The sequence below is a fragment of the Peromyscus leucopus genome, chromosome 1 (genome assembly GCF_004664715.2).
Source record: "Peromyscus leucopus breed LL Stock chromosome 1, UCI_PerLeu_2.1, whole genome shotgun sequence".
Lineage (NCBI taxonomy): Eukaryota > Metazoa > Chordata > Mammalia > Rodentia > Cricetidae > Peromyscus > Peromyscus leucopus.
In genome coordinates, this window is record NC_051063.1 from 56,019,498 (window position 1) to 56,037,610 (window position 18,113).

Here is an 18,113-nt window from a genome sequence, read left to right on the forward strand (position 1 = left end):
CTGTGTGTGTCTATGAGTGTGTGGCTCACGCCTTTAATCCCTGTACTCTGAAGGCGGGGCAGGCGGATCTCGTTGAGTTCAGGGTCAGCCAAAGCTATATAAGGAGAGCTGTCTCAAAACAAAACGCTTAGGGAGGCTGTCTCCAGGGAAACGATACAGAACGGCAAGCCCACGGCACTAGTTTCGTGTGTTAAAGAGATAATGGAGAGATACACAAAACAGAGTTAACTATTTTGAGAGCCCCAAATCCAAAAACTGAACTTCACGAAATCCCAGAAGACTTGGAGAGGTGTGGCCTCGTCGCTGGACTACAAAACAGTGCATCATGGGACGGCTTGAAGTGGGAAAAGAACGAGGCCAGGCGCGATGGATTGTGGGAGGCGTTTCGGAAGGCCGCGGCAGCAGGAGCGTTCTAGTATTGGCCGGTCTGGGGAACCACGGGGAGCGGGGGCGGACCCACCAAACCGGGCCCCGCGCCTGTTCCCTGAGCCCAAGGCAGGATGCCGCGCCGCGCGTCCGCTGGCCCGGAGATGCTGAGCCTTCGTCGGCTGCCCACATCCCTGCCATGTCCGGCTGCAAGCTGCCGAGGGGCCTGTGCCCAGACATGTGCCCGGCCGCCGAGCGCTCCCAGCGCGAGCGCGAGCGCCGCCTGCACCGACTGGAGGTAGAGCCGGGCGGACCTGCGAGCGCGCCCCGAGCCGACCCGCGGCGCGCCGTGAAGGAGTACAGCCGGCCGGCGGCAGGCAAGCCCCGGCCCCCGCCCAGCCTGCTGCGGCCGCCGCCGGTGCTCCTGGCCACCGTGCGCTACCTGGCCGGGGAGGTGGCCGGCCGCGCCGACGCGTCGTGCGCAGAGGTGGCGGGCTTCGTGGCCGACCGCCTGCGCGCGGTGCGGCTGGACCTGTCGCTGCAGGGCGTGGGCGACGCGGAGGCGGCGGCGGTGCTGGAGGCCGCGCTGGCCACGCTGCTGGCCGTGGTGGCGCGACTGCGACCCGAAGAGGCGCGCGGAGCCGCGGACGCGGTGCTGCTGCAGACGCAGGTGCAGGAAGGCTTCGGTTCGCTGAGGCGCTGCTACGCGCGGGCCGAGGCTCCGCACCCCCGGCAGGCCGCCTTCCAGGGCCTCTTTCTGCTCTACAATTTGGGTGAGTCGGGTCCCGCGGAGCTGAGCGTGGGGACCTGAGGATTTTGGGGGAGAAGCATTTGTAGCGTCGGCGGCGAAGTGTAGCTTAGGGGTACGGCAGCTTCCATCACTCCGTAATAGCTCCTCCTCGGGAAAGTCGGTTCCTAAGAGCCCTCGAGTCCCGGCGTGGGACCTCAGACCTGTCAGTCCTAAATTGGGCTGTTTTCTCCGTAATAGAGATGGAGGGCGGTGGAATAGTAATGAGAGAGTTGGCCTAGAAAGCGCTTTCCAAACTTTTAAAAACTACTCAGTGGGCTGGCCCATGATTGAATCTGACAGAGTTGCTAAAAGGTCCTTTCTGTGGGTGAATTACTTATCAAAAGAAAATCCGATGGGCGTGGTGACAGGTGCCTTTAATCCCAACTCAGGCAGGCAGATTCTTCGGTAATTTTATATGTGATAACACACACAGAGTGAGATTTTTTCTTTTCTTTTTTCTTTCTTTCTTTCTTTCTTTCTTTCTTTCTTTCTTTCTTTCTTTCTTTCTTTCTTCCTTCCTTCCTTCCTCCTCCCTCCCTCCCTCCCTTTTTCCTCCTTCTTCCTTTTCCTTCCTTCCTTTCCTTCCTTTCCTTTCCTTTCCTTTCTTCCTTTCCTTTCCTTCCTTTCCTTCCTTTCTTCCTTTCCTTTCCCTTTCCTTCCTTTCCTTCCTTTCTTCCTCCCTTTCCTTCCTTTTCCTTTCTTCCTTTTTCCTTCCTTTTTCCTTCCTTTTTCCTTCCTTTTTCCTTCCTTTTCCTTCTTCTTTTCCTTCCTTCCTTCTTTCCTTCTTTCCTTCCTTTCCTTTTTCCTTCCTTTTTCCTTTTTTCCTTCCTTTCCTTCCTTTCCTTCCTTCCTCCTTTCCTTCTTTCCTTCCTTCTTCTTCTTCCTTCCTTTCCTTCCTTCCTTCCTTCCTTCCTTCCTTTTCTTTTTTTGTTTGTTTTTTGAGACAGGGTTTCTCTGTGTAGTTTTGCGCCTTTCCTGGAACTCACTCTGTAGACCAGGCTGGCCTTGAACTCAGAGATCCGCCTGCCTCTGCCTCCTGAGTGCTGGGATTAAAGGTGTGCGCCACCACCGCCCAGCTAAAACCAAAACTTATTATAAACCACAGTCATCCTAGGGTCCCCCTGCTGTGTAGCCTCCCTGGTTCTGTGGGTTGCAGTCTGATTGTTCTTTGCTTTATATCTAGTATCCACTTATGAGTGAGTACATACCATGTTTGTTCTTCTGGGTTTGGGTTACCTCACTCAGGATATTTTCTAGTTCCATCCATTTGCCTGCAAATTTCATGCTGTCATTGTTTTTCTCTGCTGAGTAGTACTCCATTGTGTATATGTACCACATTTTCTTAATCCATTCTTCAGTTGACAGGCATCTAGGCTGTTTCCAGGTTCTGGCTATTACAAATAGTGCTGCTATGAACATAGTTGAGCATGTTTCTTTGTGGTATGATTAAGCATTCTTTGGGTATATACCCGAGTGGTATGGCTGGGTCTTGAGGTAGATCGATTCCCAGTTTTCTGAGAAACCGCCATACTGATTTCCACAGTGGTTGTATCTCAGAGTCGTTTTGATTTGCATTTCTCTGATGATTAAGGATGTCTTTAAATGTCTTTCAGCCATTTGTCTTCTTTTGAGAATTCTCTGTTTAGCTCTTTAGCCCATTTTTTAATTGGATTGTTCGGTATTTTGATGTCTAGTTTCTTGAGTTCTTTATATACTTTGGAGATCAGTCCTCTGTCAGATGTGGGGATGGTGAAGGTCTTTTCCCATCCTGTAGGCTTTTTTCTTATTGACCATGTCTTTTGCCCTACAAAAGCTTCTCAGTTTCAAAAGGTCCCATTTATTAATTGTTGTGCTCAGTGTCTGTGCTGTTGGTGTTATATTTAGGAAGTGATCTCCGGTGCCAATGCGTTCAAGAGTACTTCCTACTTTCTCTTCTATTAAGTTCAGTGTAGCTGGATTTATGTTGAGGTCTTTGATCCACTTGAGTTTTGTGCATGGTGACAGATAGGGATCTATTTTTAATCCTTTATATATTGACATCCAGTTATGACAGCATCATTTGTTGAAGATACTTTCTTTTTTCCATTGTATAGTTTTGGCTTCTTTGTCAAAAATCAGGTGTTCATATGTGCGTGGATTAATGTCAGGGTCTTCAATTCGATTCCATTGGTCTGTATGTCGGTTTTTATACCAGTACCAAGCTGTTTTTATTACTATAGCTCTATAGTAGAGCTTGATGTTAGGGATGGTGATGCCTCCAGAGGTTGCTTTATTATACAGGATTCTTTCATAAAAAGTGGCCCAAGGTTCCAGTGGCCAAGATTTCCTGGAAAGAAGAAGAGTCTTCCTCAAAAAATGACCTTTCCAGATGGAGAAGTAGGAGTGTGGTGAAGAAGCCAGCACCCAAAATCCTTTTGATACTGCAACCCAGACAGTGGGAAAGTCAAGTCAGAAATCTTGGGTCTAGCAGGAGTAGCCTGAGCTCTCTAGGACAGCCTCAGGCAAGCCTGTATTTGGCCTGTGCACTGGCTAGTTTTGTGTGTCCACTTGACACAAACTAGTCATCAGAGAGGAAAGAGCTTAAGTTGAGGAAATGGCTCCATGAGATCCAGCTGTAATGCATTTTCTCAATTAGTGATCAATGGGGGAGGGAGGGCCCAGCCCACTGTGGTGGTCTTGGAAAAAAGAAAGCAGGCTGAGCAAGCCAGTGAGCAGCACCCCAATGGCCCTGTATCACTTCCTGCCTCCAGGATCCTGTCCTGCTGTGTTTCTGTCCTGATTTCCCTTAGTGATGAAACAGCAATTTGAAGGTGTAAGCCAAATGAACTTCCTCCTCTCCAAACTTGTGATTGGTCATGGTATTTTGTCTCAGTAATAGAAACTCAAGACAGCCTGTGTCCTCATCTGTAAATGTAACAATGCCCATTTCCCCCTTGTAAGGATTTAGACTGAAGGAGGTCTGGTATTGTGGCACCTCAAATAGATCAGAGAAGGGACTGGTGTGATGGCTGGATTTGTTGGAAGGAGAGAGGAAGTGGGTTAGCCTCTCTGAGGGAACATGACTGGAGTGGGCAGGTGGGCAGAACCAAGTTCTGGAAAAGAACTGGAGGGGTGGAATATAAGGTGGGTAGGCCTGATCTAAAAGTTACTAAGCATTCTTGTTTCTTTCTGATTCTTGCCCTCAGGATCTGTGGAAGCCCTGCAGGAGGTTCTGCAGCTGCCTGCCGCCCTTCGAGCCTGTCCACCCCTTCAGACTGCCCTGGCCGTTGACGCTGCCTTCCGTGAAGGCAACCATGCCCGGTTGTTCGCCTGCTTCGCACCTTGCCCTTCCTGCAGAGCTGCGCAGTGCAGGGACACATTGGCTCTGCCCGCCGCAAAGCCCTGGCCCGTCTGGCCCGTGCCCTGAGCACTCCCAAAGGACAGACCTTGCCTTTGGACTTCATAGTACACCTTCTGGCCCTGGATGGGCTCCACGAAGCACAGGACCTGTGTCGGGCCCATGGACTGACCTTAGATAAAGACAGAGTTGTATTCCTGAGGGGCCGATACTCTGAGGAAGGACTCCCACCCCCTGGTACCTGCCACCTATTAGTGGGAAGCAAGCTGCAGGGACACACCCTGGAGGAGGTGGTCATGGCAGAGGAAGACAGGGAAATACACAGACCCGGATCTCCAGCTTGAGAGGGCTCTGTCTCCCCCAAGGACTGGACCAGAGCACCTGGGGTTCTTTTTCATGATTCCCAAACAATAAAAGGAACTTGTTTTACAGGAACTTGTTAGACTTCATTTATTTGAGGGTTAAGAGGGGAGAGAGAACATTGAAGAGCAGGGCAAGAAGAAAGACGCTTGGGCAATGGCCTCTACGCTCTACTTTGGGCCCAAGTTTCACCCACTACCATGAGCAGTTGTGTTTAACTGCAAGGATCCCTGGCTGTTGCCTCAAAAGCTTGGGAGTGTTTCCTGGTTTAATCTACTCCTAGCCTCGGCAAAGACTGGGACATGTCCCAGAGAAACAGGTGTGAGATGCAAGATAAGGGAAGAGCCCAAGAGCTAGGGCTGGGTCAGAGGTCATCCACAGGTTCCAGGGTGGCTGCTGCACCCTCCAGGGCCATTACTACAATGCTAAGCTGCCTCTGTACTTCAGCCCACGCTTCAGATCCTGAGTTGGCGTCCTGTGCTCTAGCACAAGCATTGGCCAGACCTGGGAATGTGGGAGCAGAGGCCGTGTTGGGTGCCCAGAGCACGTGACTGTGGAGAAATGACAAGCTGATGGTCAGTGGGAGGTTGGCCTGGAACTCTGCATTGTCCACAGGCAAGCATTAAAGCCCCCTGTCTGGTCTCTGAAAGAAAGGGCTTAGCAGTGCAGGGGGGACCTCGTGCCCAGCCATCAGTGAGTAGCTTGTGCAGTGAAGCAGGAAACCTCTTTGGGTAGATCGTTGCTCCACCCCACCTCCCAGGAGCTTTGGCATAGACTTACCTATAGTATCGGTTCTCTGGGAAAGCCCTTGGGTTCAGGAATGCCCGTTCCAAGAGCATTAGCTGGTCATTGACCATCCGTACCTGCAAGGGGCTGGAGGGCGTGTGGGTCACCCCACAAGCCAGTAGTCTAGCTGCTAGCTTGACGTGTGCCCTTGGTGCCCCCTCCCAGACACCTGCCCACTGCCCATGCTCACTTAGGGCTGTTCTTCTGCAGTGTTGAGATGCGGTGGACCAAGGCTGCAGCTGCTGTCTTAAACTTCTCCACTGCGGCCACCAGGGGACCTGGGTGAGGAACATCTGGCTTAGCTCTGCCTGGGGATACAGGGCTCCCTGAACTTCTTTGTTGGGGTGTGCATACTCAGGCTGATATTATGCTGCTCTAATAGGGTGCCAAGATCCTTTTGGGCAGCCTCCAGGAAGCTGTGTAGTGTCTCACTGTAGTCACTGACGTTGAGGGGCAGGAAGCGGCTGTCACTGAGCCGCAGAAGCACACTCCCAGCAGTCCGGGCCACAGCTTGGTGGCTGCTGAAACCTGTGGAGGGGACGTGAGGCCAGGACTGCATCTTCAGCCCATCCTTCTGTCCTCAGAATGTCCCTGTCCCCTCCTCACCAGGGTCCAGAAACTTCTCCATGTAATCAAACGTGTCAAAAGCCGTGTGGTAGGTAGGGTAGATCCTGGCTGAGGTCTTGCCCTAGAGGAATAAGGAAGAGGAGGGGCTAGGCTTGGGGTGGGAAAGCCACAGTGGGAGCTGTGTCAGCACGGCCTCAGTCCTCATCACATCCAGGATGTGAGCTTCAGAGTTTCCACAAGAGAGAAGGACCTGAGGCTCAGGGACTAACCTGCCTGGTATCTCCCAGATAGGACAGAGGAGGAGCTTGGGGCAGTAGAGTCAGATATGGGGATCCCAGCTCCACCACCCACGGCAGCAGCACTAGTGGGAGAACGGGCCTTAGAGCATCCACTCGAGGTGCAGGCCAGAGGAGCTGCAGCTGCCACCTCAGTCTCCACAGCAGTGTGCGACTCCTCTTAGTTCCCTAGCATTGCTTGATTAGTGCTGACACCCACAAAAGCATTTCCAAACGCAGTTCTGTTAGTCACTGGCATCCTACAACTGATTGACAGTAGTCTTTTCTTCCTCCTGACTAAGAATAACATGACACAACAGAGGATTGTAGAATGAGTAAGATGGAGCATCTTCAAATCGATGCAATCAGCACAAATATCCAGTGAGTATAAACATGCTCAATCTAAGAAAGTTGGTGTGGTAGTTTGAATGTAATTGGCTCCCATAAGCTCATGAGGAGGTGTGGCTTTGTTGGAGTGGGTGTGGCTTGTTGGAGGAAGTATGTCACTGTGGGGATGGGCTTTGAGGTCTATGCCCAAGCTACAGTGACACAATCCTTTCCTGTTGCCTGCAGATCAAGATACAGAACTCTCAGCTCCTTCTCCAGCACCACGTCTGCCTGCATGCCACCATGTCCCACCATGATGGTAACAGACTAAACCCCTGAAACTGTAAGCCACCCCAATTAGACATTTTCCTTTATAAGAGTGTGGTCCTGGTGTCTCTTCACAGCAATAGAAACCCTGACTAAGACAGTTGACCTGTGTTGCCGTGTTAATGGTTAGTTAAAATTGTCGACTTGAGAATCTAGAATCACCTGGGAAGAGTCTCAAGAAGGGATTGTCTAGATCGGGATGGCCTGTGGGCATGTCTGTGGGAGTCCATCTCTACATTCATTGAGGTGGGAGGACCTTACTGGGTAGCACCATTCCCTAGGTCAGGGTGGAGGAACTGAACTGCGCACTAGTAATCATGCATTCACTCATTACTTTCTGCCCTTCACTGTGAATGGGATACATTCTCTGGAGCTCCTGCTGCTGTGACTTCCTGCCAAAATGGACTGTGACTTGGACGAGCCAAAATAACCCTTCCTCCTCAAAGTCGCTTTTGTCAGGGTGTCCGTCACAGAAGCAGGAAACAAAACTAAGACACACAGCTGCTTAGTGAATGAGCTAGAACTAGTCTGTACCAGACCTTCCCCTGAGATTCGATGCAGCAATACTGGGAGGGGAGGGGCATGGCAGACTCTGCTCACCTTGTCATAGGTGTAGGCAAGGTCCATGGAAGAGATGCCCAGGAAGTGGATGAATGAGGCATAGTCACTGCCTGCACCCAGGGTACCCAGGCTAGAGGAGGGAAGAGAATAACATTTGGAGGGTGCTTGATGAACGTGCTGGGCCTGTGGTCCTCCTGCCTTTCTGGTTTGGGGGCTCACCTGGGGACCAGGCCATACACTGGACTGCTGCGGTTGGTATATCGGAGCCAGTTGTCATAGATACTGAGGCTGCTGGGACCTGGTGCACTGATCTGATACAGAGAGAATCATCAGATGGCTCAGGAAACGCAGCCTCCGCAACTGGATGGGGTCCCTGCCAGACTCCAATCTCCAGATCCACTGTGGTCCTGGGCCAGTCCTGCCTACCCCACTGGATCATCACACCCCCATACCTCTTTGGTGGCAGAAAAGATCACGCTTTGTACAGGAGGCGTCCCCTGTGCCCTGAGGGTAGCATTGGCTGTGGGAGGAATCAAGGAGACCTGTTCAGACCCAGCTCCTCCCTTTTCCAGCCCACTGTAGCTGGCAGAACCTCCCCTACCGAACACGGAGATGTCCACATTGATGTAGGCCACTGTGCGCTCCTGCAGCTTGCTGAGGAACTCCTACAGGGTGGGGAACACCCCAGTCTGTTACAGCCCCATCCAAGAACCCCTTCCACCCATTCCCTTGTGGGGTTCACTCACCTCTGTGAATTCCGTAGAGCCAATGAGTCCGAATTCCTCTGCCCCCCAGCTGGCGAAGATGATGGATCTGCGGGGTCGCCAGGTGCCTGGAGAGAAGAGGGCATGAGGAGTCGGAGGGCAGGGTCCTCTGACTTCAGGAGTAGGCTGGGGACATGGAAGGAATGGAGGAGCCAGAAAAGGTGTGCAGCCTGCCGGGCGGCGGTGGCGCACGCCTTTAATCCCAGCACTGGGAGGCAGAGCCAGGTGGATCTCTGTGAGTTCGAGGCCAGCCTGGTCTCCAAAGCGAGATCCTGGACAGGCACCAAAACTACACAGAGAAACCCTGTCTCAAACAAACAAAAGCAAAGGTGTGCATCCTGTGTCAGGGAGACCTAGCATCCTCCTGCCAGCCTTCCAGGAGGAACCTTCTTTCTAGCCTCCCACTCTCAACACACCCTACCCCGGGAACCCCTGGGTCAGGGTCTCTTTTGGCCAGAATGCCCTACCTCCTCTCTGGTTCATGGTAACCTGCTTTGAGGGAATTTGAACCTCTACCCTCAATCTCAAAGCATCCCAGGAAATATTAGTTGATAATACATTGGTATTTGTCCAATGGCTTTATCCCAAACCAACCCTTATAATAGTATCTTTCCATTTCACAGTTGGAGAAACTGAGGCAGAGAGAACTTAAATGATTTGCCCAGGGTCATAGCCAGTAGGCAGCCAAGCCACGTTTAAATCCAGATATCTGCCTCCAGAGGCCTACGATTTGTCCAGGGGCCCACCCTGCCTCCCACAGCATCCTGCAGCCTGGCTTCCATCTCCAGGCTATCTACCCACAGTGTGCTAGCCACACCCAAGGACCCCCTCATCGAGGCCATATTCCCTCAGCTCCACATGCTTCCTGTTTTTTGTCAACTCTGGCTGCGCTGGATTATTTGATCATTCTTGTTGAGTTTTACACTGCTGTTCTCTGTTTTTGTTTTTGTTTTTGTTTGTTTTTTAAATTTTCCGGAGCTGAGGACTGAACCCAGGGCCTTGTGCTTGCTAGGCAAGCGCTCTACCACTGAGCTAAATCCCCACCCCACTGTTGTTCTCTGAAACGGGGTCGTGCTATAGAGTTCAGTCTGTTCTAGAACTACTCTTGTAGCACAGGTTGGTCTTAAACTCACCATCCTCCGGCCTCAGCGTCCCCAGTGTTAAGATCACAGGCATGTGCTACCATGAGAGATCTCATCTTTTTTGTATCAGAGCCTGACTCCAAATTCACTATGTAACTGAGGTTGACTCTGAACTCCTAATTCTCCTGCGTCCACTGGGATCGAAGTGCTGGCATCCAATCCAGGGCCTCTCACAGGCTAGGCAAGCAGTTTGCCAACTGACCTGTAACCCCAACCCTTCACTTACTCATTTACTTGTTGAGATAGTCTCACTCTGTAGACTAGGCCTTGAACTCCTGGCACTCCTCCTGCCTCAGCCCCCTGAGGTCTGGGCTTACAGACATAAGCCACCACATCTAACACTCATCTTTTGGCTTAAGGAGGAAAAATAAACTTTATATATAGTTTGACTGCATCTTTGCAGCTACAAATCCCCACACTTTTTCTTGCCAGAAATGTAGAGCCTGATGGTAAATGCAACAAATGCCAGCATCTTGAAAGACAAGAACAGCTGAGGAGCTGCCTAGAGACGAAAGGGCACACGTGAGACAGACTCCAGGTTCTCCTGTGTGGGAGCCAGGGTATGTGTGTGTGCAGTCCAGGTTAGCTTTGTTTACGGTTCTGGTGTTTTTCACTGTTGTTTTCTCGTTTCCAGAAAGCACATATCTCCACACCATTTCTTAGCATTTCCTGACAATCTGTAGGAGAATCCATTATTTAGATTCTGTCTACTTTGATGTATTAAACTATAATAAATGCATAAGGAAAATATTAGCTATGTCCAAGTAACCCCTGAGTCTTTTGGATGAGGTCTCCGCGGTGGGGGAACTCACCAGGTGGGCTAGACTGGCTGGTCTCGCTCAGAGCTCCAGGGGCCTGCTTGTCTGTCCCCAGCTCATCACTTGACTCCTCAGCTGATCTTGGCTGCGTCTGCCTGACCTCCTGATATTGCTAACAACTCTCCAGTTCATGTCTCAAGTGCCGTTTCCAACCTGGACACAGACACCCTCGACCTCCTTCCTGCTTGCTCCTCTGGGTGCCGCTGTCCCTGGCTGCTCAGCTTCCTTCCTAGCTATGACCCCTTGCCTACCTGAGAATCCACTACCCCTTCCCCTGAGAGACTCTGGTGCTGGAATATGTCACCAGAAGAGTTTGACATGCCTTGAAAGGCATGGCACCCTATGGACAGAGCCTGGGCAGACCATGTTTACAGCCTGTGGGCCTGACTCTACCAGGACACACAGGAGGCTCCTGAAGATGGCTGCATATATCAGTAATCTGTTCCTTGAGCCCTGAGACTCCTTAAGGTAGGGGCTGGTGCCCAGGAACTTATGCCTCCAGGGCTCATGGCCTGGCTCAGGTGAGCCCTGAAGATGGAGGAAACAGAAGAAGCGGGCTAGAAATGACTCTGGGGCTTCTGGGGGAGTGACCAGGAGAGAGGATAGCCTCACCCTTCTTTAGCAAGGTCCCCAGGACTCGGGAGATCTCCAGGAGGACAGCAGTACCACTGCTGGGATCCACCGCTCCATGTACCCAGCTGTCCCGATGGTTTCCATAGATCACATAACGATCTGAAGGGAGGACCAGAGTCAGGGGGACAGAGAAAGGACAGCCGAGGACAGGCAGACCAAGGCAGGCTGCAACCAGGGCAGGACCCAGGGGAGTGGCAGGCTTGGGCCAGGGCCTCACCAGGTTCCACAGCCCCCTGGATGATGCCCAGGACGTTGGAGGAGGGTCTCAGCTCCAGAGTGTTGTGGACACTCACTTTCACCTCACTAGGGAGTGGGATGAAGGATATGATTAGAATTTAAGCCCTCTCCTGTCCCCTTATCAAAGTCAGGAGAAAGTGAGGCCAGGAGAGGTGATGGTAGTCACTTGCCGGGTAGGACCAAGAAAAGCAAAAGTCGTCCCTCTTTTGGTTGGAAGCCTCCTTGGCTTGGGAAGAGGGGACACTTGGTAGCAGGAATGCTCAGATGGGGAAGCTGACATTGGCCAAACGTGCACTGCCCAGGTCCTGGAGCATGTTCAAAGGAGGCAGTGGCTGGAGCGGGAAGTGGGCGGGAGGGGCAGGGAGACCCCGTGGGTTTGGAGGGTCACAGCCCTTTCAGGGAGCTTCCCCCAAAGACCAAGCTGTTCTGGAGAGGGCTGGAGCTGGTCTTGAAGAGGGAAGAAGGAAAGTCAGGCAAGAGGCATCAGGGAGGAAGGGAGTTGGGGGACCTGGAGGGAAGAGAGAAGCCCCTCACCTGTCTGCTGGGAAGCTCCCGTCCTGCTTGAAGCCGGGCCCCAGCTTATAGTCACAGCCCAACTTTCCCTGCCAGGAATCTGGGGCGGAGGCTCCAGTGAGGTTACTGGGGAGGAAGAGAGGCTAAGTTTGGCGTCTGCAGGTATCTGCAGACAGGCAAAGGGCTGGGCACAGGCTCACCAGAGCAGGTCTTTGGCATCCTCAAAGCCAATGGGCTGGGCAGGAATTGGGAGAAATCCTGAGATGTTGTTAAGATCCAGGCGGAAAGTAGAGGGGTGAGCTGGAAGGTAGGGAGTCAGAGGGTCCCCAAAATACTCATAGTAGGAGCCTCTCTCCACACCAGAGGGAGGCAGCCCCCAGGAGTTGGGGAAGGTTTCCGTGGGCAAGCTCTTCCCATCATTGATATCGCCAGGGTCTGTGTACACCAGCACTCCGACCACTCCATGTTTGGCAGCATTAATGGCCTGCAGAAGGCACAGAGGAGGCTGTGTGTAAGTGACAGATGGTGACAGGCATGCCCTAAGCCTCCTCCTGTGCCAGGCTTTTTCTTTTGGGCCACCAACCAGCTCCCAAGTCATGCATGACACAGAGACTTCTTATTAGTTGTGAATGCTCACCCTAGCTTAGGCTCATTTCTGGCTAGGTCTTTTAACTTAACCTGTTTCTGTTCATCTTCATTTTTTTTCCCCCAAGACAGGGTTTCTCTGTGTAGTTTTGGTGCCTGTCCTGGATCTTGCTCTGTAGAATAGGCTGACCTCGAACTCACAGAGATCCTCCTGCCTCTGCCTCCCCAGTGCTGGGATTAAAGGTGTGAGCCACCTTCACCACCCGGAAAATATATGATTACACTTGTTACTCCATCACAGAGGGATCAGATGCCCTCTTCTGGCCACTGAAGGCACCCACACAACACAAACATGCACATAGACACATAAACAAACAAATGTCTGAAGTCCTTTCTCATTGAAAAATAAATAAGTTGGCAGGGATAGACAGAGTACTAGCTGCACCAGACTATGGTGTTGAACGCACTAGGGAGGCAGAGGCAGGTGGATCTCTAAACAAAGCAAGTTACAGGACAACCAAGGCCACACAGAGAAACCCTGTCTGGAAAAACAAAAACAAAACAAAACAAAAGAGCACAGGCTGCTCTTCCAGCACAACCTGGGTTCAGTTTCCTAGCACAAACATGGCGGCTCATAACGGTCCATAACTCCAGTTCCAGGGGATCTAATGCCCTCTCTGGCAGCTGTGGGTACTGCATTTATATTCGGGCAAAACACTCATACACATCAATTAAAATTACAAAAGAAAGTGGAGCTGAGGATATTAGAGGTCTATGGTGCAATGGGAGAAGAAGACATTGTTAAATGGAATTTCAATTTCAATAAAACAAAACAAAGCAGGTGTGGTGGCCCATGCCTTTAATCCCAACGCTCAGATCTCTGTGAGTTCGAGGCCAGACTGGTCTACAAATCCAGTCCCAGGACAGCCAGGGCTGTTACACAGAAAAACCTTGCCCCCCAAAAAAAGAGTAAAGATATATTTTAGTATTTACTTAAATTGTGTCTGTGCGTATGTATCGTATGTCTCTAAGTGGGTATGTGCGCGGGTGCCAGCGCCTGAGGAGGCCAGAGGTGCCCGATCCCATTGGAGCTGGAGTTTCGGGTGGTTGGGAGCCACCTGACCGGGGTCTGGGAACTGAACTCACGCCCTCTGCAAGAGCAGCCTGTACTTTGAGTAGCTGAGTCATCTCCAGAGCCCCTGGAATGTTGGTTTCAAACAACGCTAAGGTGCTGAACATGGACAGTAACGATGGTGCATTGTGGCGGCATTCCTGCTGAGCTCCTGGCCTGCTCCAGAGAGCAGCACCCAGCCCTAACCCTTCCTTTGTTCAACCACACCTTTTGTTTCTCTTATCGCCCTAGGTGAATCTTGTCGGAGAGTCAAGGATCTGAGAGTCCCCCAAGGATCAAAGGCCTGTGCAAAACTTGGTCCAGGAAACCCAGAAAACTGAGGTACCTGTTAATTCAAGTAATTTGCACCTGGCATTTGGTCTCTGGGAGCTCCTTTCTGGTTGCTTTGAAGATAGGAAATTAACTATCTAAACTGTAAAAAAAAAAAAGAGTAAATAAATATGCCCTAGGTGAAGGGAAAAGGGCTGAACCCCCCTACAGCCATGATACGCTAAATCATTCTTTTTTTTTTTTTAATTCTTGTTTTCCGGAGCTGAGGACCGAACCCAGGGCCTTGCGCTTGGCACTCTACCACTGAGCTAAGTCCCCAACCCCTAAATTCATTCTTAAGATGCCCCTGTGTTCTTCATTCCAAGGACCCGCGTGAACCCACACACTCTGTAGTCACCACACAGCTATAGTGCATATCACCAAGGTTCTTAACACACTGTAGACTGAAACTGTGACAGCCAAGCCAGGTATGGTAGCTCACAATTTAATCCTAGCACTCAGAAGGCTGAAGCGGGAGGATCACCTTGAGTTGGAGGTAAGCCTGGGTTACATGGTGAGTTCTAGGCTAGCCTGGGCTGTAGTGTAAGGCCTTTTCTTAATCTTCCCCACACATCATTAAAGAAAAAAAAAAAGGTGAGCATCACACTGAGCATGGTGGTGCACAAGTACAGCCCCAGAACTTGGGAGGCTGAGGCAGGAGGATTGGGAGTTCAAGATTGACCTAAGATACACAGTGAGTTTCAAGCTAGGTTTGGCTACATAATAAGACTCCAAAACAATGAAAAAAACAAGCAAACAAACAAAAAGGAGACTAACAATCGCATAACTTGGTAATTACACAAACCTCTAATACCAGCATGTGGTGGGTGGGGGCAGCAGGGTCAAAAGCTCAGGGTCATCCTTAGCTACACAGTAAATTCAAGGCCAGCCTTTGCTACATGAGAAAAAGAAAATAAACTTTGCTCCCCAAGTTGCTTTTGTCATGGTGTTTATCACAGCAACAGAAACCCTGACTAAGCCAGGCGGTGGTGGCGCAGGCCTTTAAACCCAGCACTCCGGGAGGCAGAGGCAGAAGGATCTCTGTGAGTTCGAGGCCAGCCTGGGCCACCAAGTGAGTTCCAGGAAAGGCGCAAAGCTACACAGAGACACCCTGTCTGGAAAAACCAGAAAGAAAAAAGAAAGAAAGAAAGAAAGAAAAACCAAAAAGGAAAAGAGAAAAAAAAAAAAAAAAAAAAAAAAAAAAAAAAAAAACCCTGACTAGGATGAGATACCTCTCTTGAAGAGCTGGGAAGAGAGCAAACAGCAGCTGTCCCAGCCTCCCTCTCTCTTGTTTCTCTCTCTCTCTCTCTCTCTCTCCCTCTCTCTGTCTGTGAACATGATCACTTTCCACCTTATTTTTGTTTGTTTAGGTTGTTGGTTTTATTTGTTCAGTCCTAGCTGTCTTGGAATTCTCTACAAAGACCAAGTTAAAGTCATACAGATCCTCCTGTCTTTGCTGGGATTAAAGCTGTGTGCCACCACACCTGGCTTTTTAAAAACAAAAAACAAACAAACAAACAAAACCTGAAAAACACTATGTAGACCAGTCTGGCCTGGAACTCACAGAGATCTTTCTACTTCTGCCTCCCTCTTCAGGGATTAAAGGCATGCTCCATTTTCACCTTATTTTTTGAGATAGCCTCTCTCCCTGAAACCTAGAGCTTTCCAATTTGACTAGACTGGCAGCCATCCATGGAGCTCTGTATTGCAGAAAAGAGCCTGTAGGACGTGCCCAGGCCCTAGAGTACACAGTTGGTATCAGCAGACACTAAGTAGACTCGGGGTCTGAGCTCAGCACCCCGAGAAGGAGCAGGCCGTGCCGTAGATGAAATGGAGAGACACAAATATTGCAAGTCTCAGAAGCGTGGCTGGCCCTGAGCAGAGGGGCCTGACTGAGCTCCAGATTGCCTGCCTGCCTTTGTCTCACTGGGTAATCCCCTGGCTGGGGAGGAATTGCCGGTTTTTAAGATGTTAACCTGCTGCTTTCGCAGATCACCAGGTCTCTGAATAAAACCCAACTTAAAGAGTCCAATCCTGGGCAGGGGAGCTGGCCCAGCAGGTAAAGGGGGCTTGCCACCAGGCCTGACACCCCAAGATCAACACCCCGAACATACAGAGTGGAGAGAACTGACTCCTGCAAGTTGTCCTCTGTTCCCACACACAGAAACATTCTTCCCCTCAAATAAATTAAATAAATAAATGAATAAAATGAATAAATAAGTGTAAAAAAAGGTTTAAAAAAGGCTTTCTAGACATCTTTTTAAAATTTGCCAGTTAGCCGGGCAGTGGTGGTACACATCTTTCCTTAGCCCCAGCACTGCGGTGGCAGAGGAGAGCAGATCTCTGTGAGTTCGAGGACTGCCTAGGCTACACAGAGATACCCTGTCTTGAGGGGGAAAATTTTTTAAAAAAGAACTTAAGAGCTTGGGGTTTTGACTCTATTGGCCCTTGGGGGTAGCAGGCGGCATGAGCCGGGCAGGGTATTCAGGGGACCCCAGCCCACATAAGCTCACAGCTCGCCCCTTCCTCTCCTAGCAATGCTTCCTCTCTGCTCTCTTCCCCTTGTTTTTCTGTCCAGCCCTGGCCCTTCTCCACCAGGTCCCTGCATGATGAATGCTACTCACCTTGGCTCCACGCCCCACGCCCCCATAGCGAGTCAGGGCGATGGTGCCTTCAAGTTTGATGCCCCGAGTCTCTAGCTCCTTGAAGTCCTCTTCGGAGCCTCGGTTGGCATAGACGAGGAGGCCCTAATCCCAAAAGGAGAGATCTGTAGGCCAGGCTAGGCCAAAGGCAGGTACAAAGGGGTACAAAGATTGAATAGCAGCAACAAGAACTTTGGTTCTCTTTCCTCCTCACCCAAAGATATGTGTACCCCCAAAATGGCTCCCCTCTTCTTTTTCTAGGTGTCTACACCAGGCTTTAAGCAGGGAGCACTAACTCGTGTTTGTTGAATGATTAACGGAGGATAGGAATAACAGCAGCATGTATAAGGTCAGTGGGGAGGGGGGCTTTGGACGCCACTTGAAGCACTTCTCAGATGCCTCTGCTTTAGATCAGGAAGAGGGGAAACCAAGGAGAACTAGAATATGGTAGTGGGGGATCCAGGCTCACCTTTGGGGTCCCAGGGGGTGCGTAGGCAGCATAAGGTTGCAACACATTGGGCCCCACCTGCTCCCCAGTCAGATTTTTCTCTCCGGGTTGGAAGGAGTGGAAGACCATTCCATTGGGGCCCACTGTGTGAGAAGGCTGGGTCAGCACTGGGCCCAGCAGCAGCCCTCACCACCCGGGCATTCCTGGGCAGGACCTCACCGACTTCCACAATGTTCGGTTGCTCCGGGCTGGGGAAGGAGAGCAGGACCGTATACTCATAGGTCTTGGCTGAGTCCAAGCCAGTCTCAGTATCCCGCCAACGCTCCAGCAGCAGATGCACCAGGGCCTCATCCCGAGGGCTGGAGGCCACATGTGGCTCCTTGGAGAGTTCTCTGCAGGGTGAGCAGGGGAGGGTGGAGTCTGTCAGGGGAGGCCTCTGGCTAACAGGGGCTTGGGAGGACCCACCTCTTACCGAAGGTTCTCTCGGATCCTGCTGGCATCTAGTTGTCCCATTACCAAGTCAAGAATGGCCAGGTCCAGGTCCTGGGAGTCTGAAGTGTTGGGGGCCAGAGGGTCACTTGCTTTGGGGATGGCAAAGTGGCCCAGGATTATCCCCAGCCCCAGGAGGGCGGCAGCGCCAACGGCCACCCCCAGTATTTTCACCCAGTGCATCCTGCGGAAACAGCCCAGCAGCCCTGGCTGGGCTTCCTTATATACGGGTGTCCAGCTGGTTAACCATTACTCACGAGTGGTGCTGTTCTTTTGCCCCTGCGGTGAAGAGCCAGGGAAGATCCTGCAGTACCAGCCAGGAGCTGACACCTGAACCACATTTTGAGTTGTTCACCTGGAAGGGCTCTCTGAAGGAACCAGGACAATTCGGGGACACTACAGCTGGCAAAGGGAAGGGCCCTTCCTGTGGTTCCCCTGCCAAACTGACACCACAGGTCTGGGACATCCAGGGCCCTGCTGGCTGCCCCCCTGGGAACCCTGACATCTTTGAGTCCTCGCTGAGGCCATTCAGTCTCCGACACTGGTGCCTTGATGGCTTGAGCAGACTGTTTTCAAATGATGTCATTTTGCTGGACAAGCTCTGTCATGTTAGACAATTCACTCAGCTTCTCTGAGTCCATTTTCCTCACTAGAAAACCGTGTTGTTGGCTTCATGAAGAAGACGCCCTCTGTGGAGATGTTTAC

At 51.3% G+C, this 18,113-nt stretch overlaps 2 protein-coding genes across 2 annotated transcripts; one reads left to right on the plus strand and one right to left on the minus strand.

The window, feature by feature from the left end:
• The first annotated feature begins 81 nt into the window (after window positions 1–81).
• On the plus strand, window positions 82–4,928 carry Sac3d1 (SAC3 domain containing 1). Its single transcript, XM_028855916.2, is given in 3 exon segments — window positions 82–1,139; window positions 4,342–4,461; window positions 4,464–4,928. Coding segments are annotated over 3 exon segments (1,308 nt in total). The 5' UTR covers window positions 82–325; the 3' UTR covers window positions 4,838–4,928.
• On the minus strand, window positions 4,929–17,746 carry Naaladl1 (N-acetylated alpha-linked acidic dipeptidase like 1). Its single transcript, XM_028855918.2, has 18 exons — window positions 17,392–17,746; window positions 17,139–17,311; window positions 16,941–17,062; window positions 16,454–16,576; window positions 12,004–12,287; window positions 11,825–11,929; window positions 11,271–11,356; window positions 11,033–11,152; window positions 8,443–8,528; window positions 8,298–8,361; window positions 8,149–8,216; window positions 7,916–8,007; window positions 7,736–7,826; window positions 6,246–6,327; window positions 5,994–6,167; window positions 5,830–5,917; window positions 5,634–5,726; window positions 4,929–5,404 (listed from the first exon to the last, which is right to left on the minus strand). The coding sequence occupies exons 1-18, from the start codon at window positions 17,589–17,591 to the stop codon at window positions 5,218–5,220; spliced, it is 2,238 nt and encodes a 745-aa protein (XP_028711751.1). The 5' UTR covers window positions 17,592–17,746; the 3' UTR covers window positions 4,929–5,217.
• Window positions 17,747–18,113: the final 367 nt, after the last annotated feature.

What these genes read in the sequence shown, in the direction of transcription:
- Naaladl1 (XM_028855918.2), bottom strand. Translation starts at nt 17,591, where the DNA reads ATGCACTGGGTGAAAATACTGGGGGTGGCCGTTGGCGCTGCCGCCCTC. An exon ending in CACCCCCTGGGACCCCAAAG is followed by an intron (nt 16,577 to 16,940) that starts GTGAGCCTGGAT and finishes TTTTGGGATTAG; the next exon opens with GGCCTCCTCGTCTATGCCAA. An exon ending in GGGGACCTTGCTAAAGAAGG is followed by an intron (nt 8,529 to 11,032) that starts GTGAGGCTATCC and finishes TCTTCTCTCCAG; the next exon opens with GCACCTGGCGACCCCGCAGA.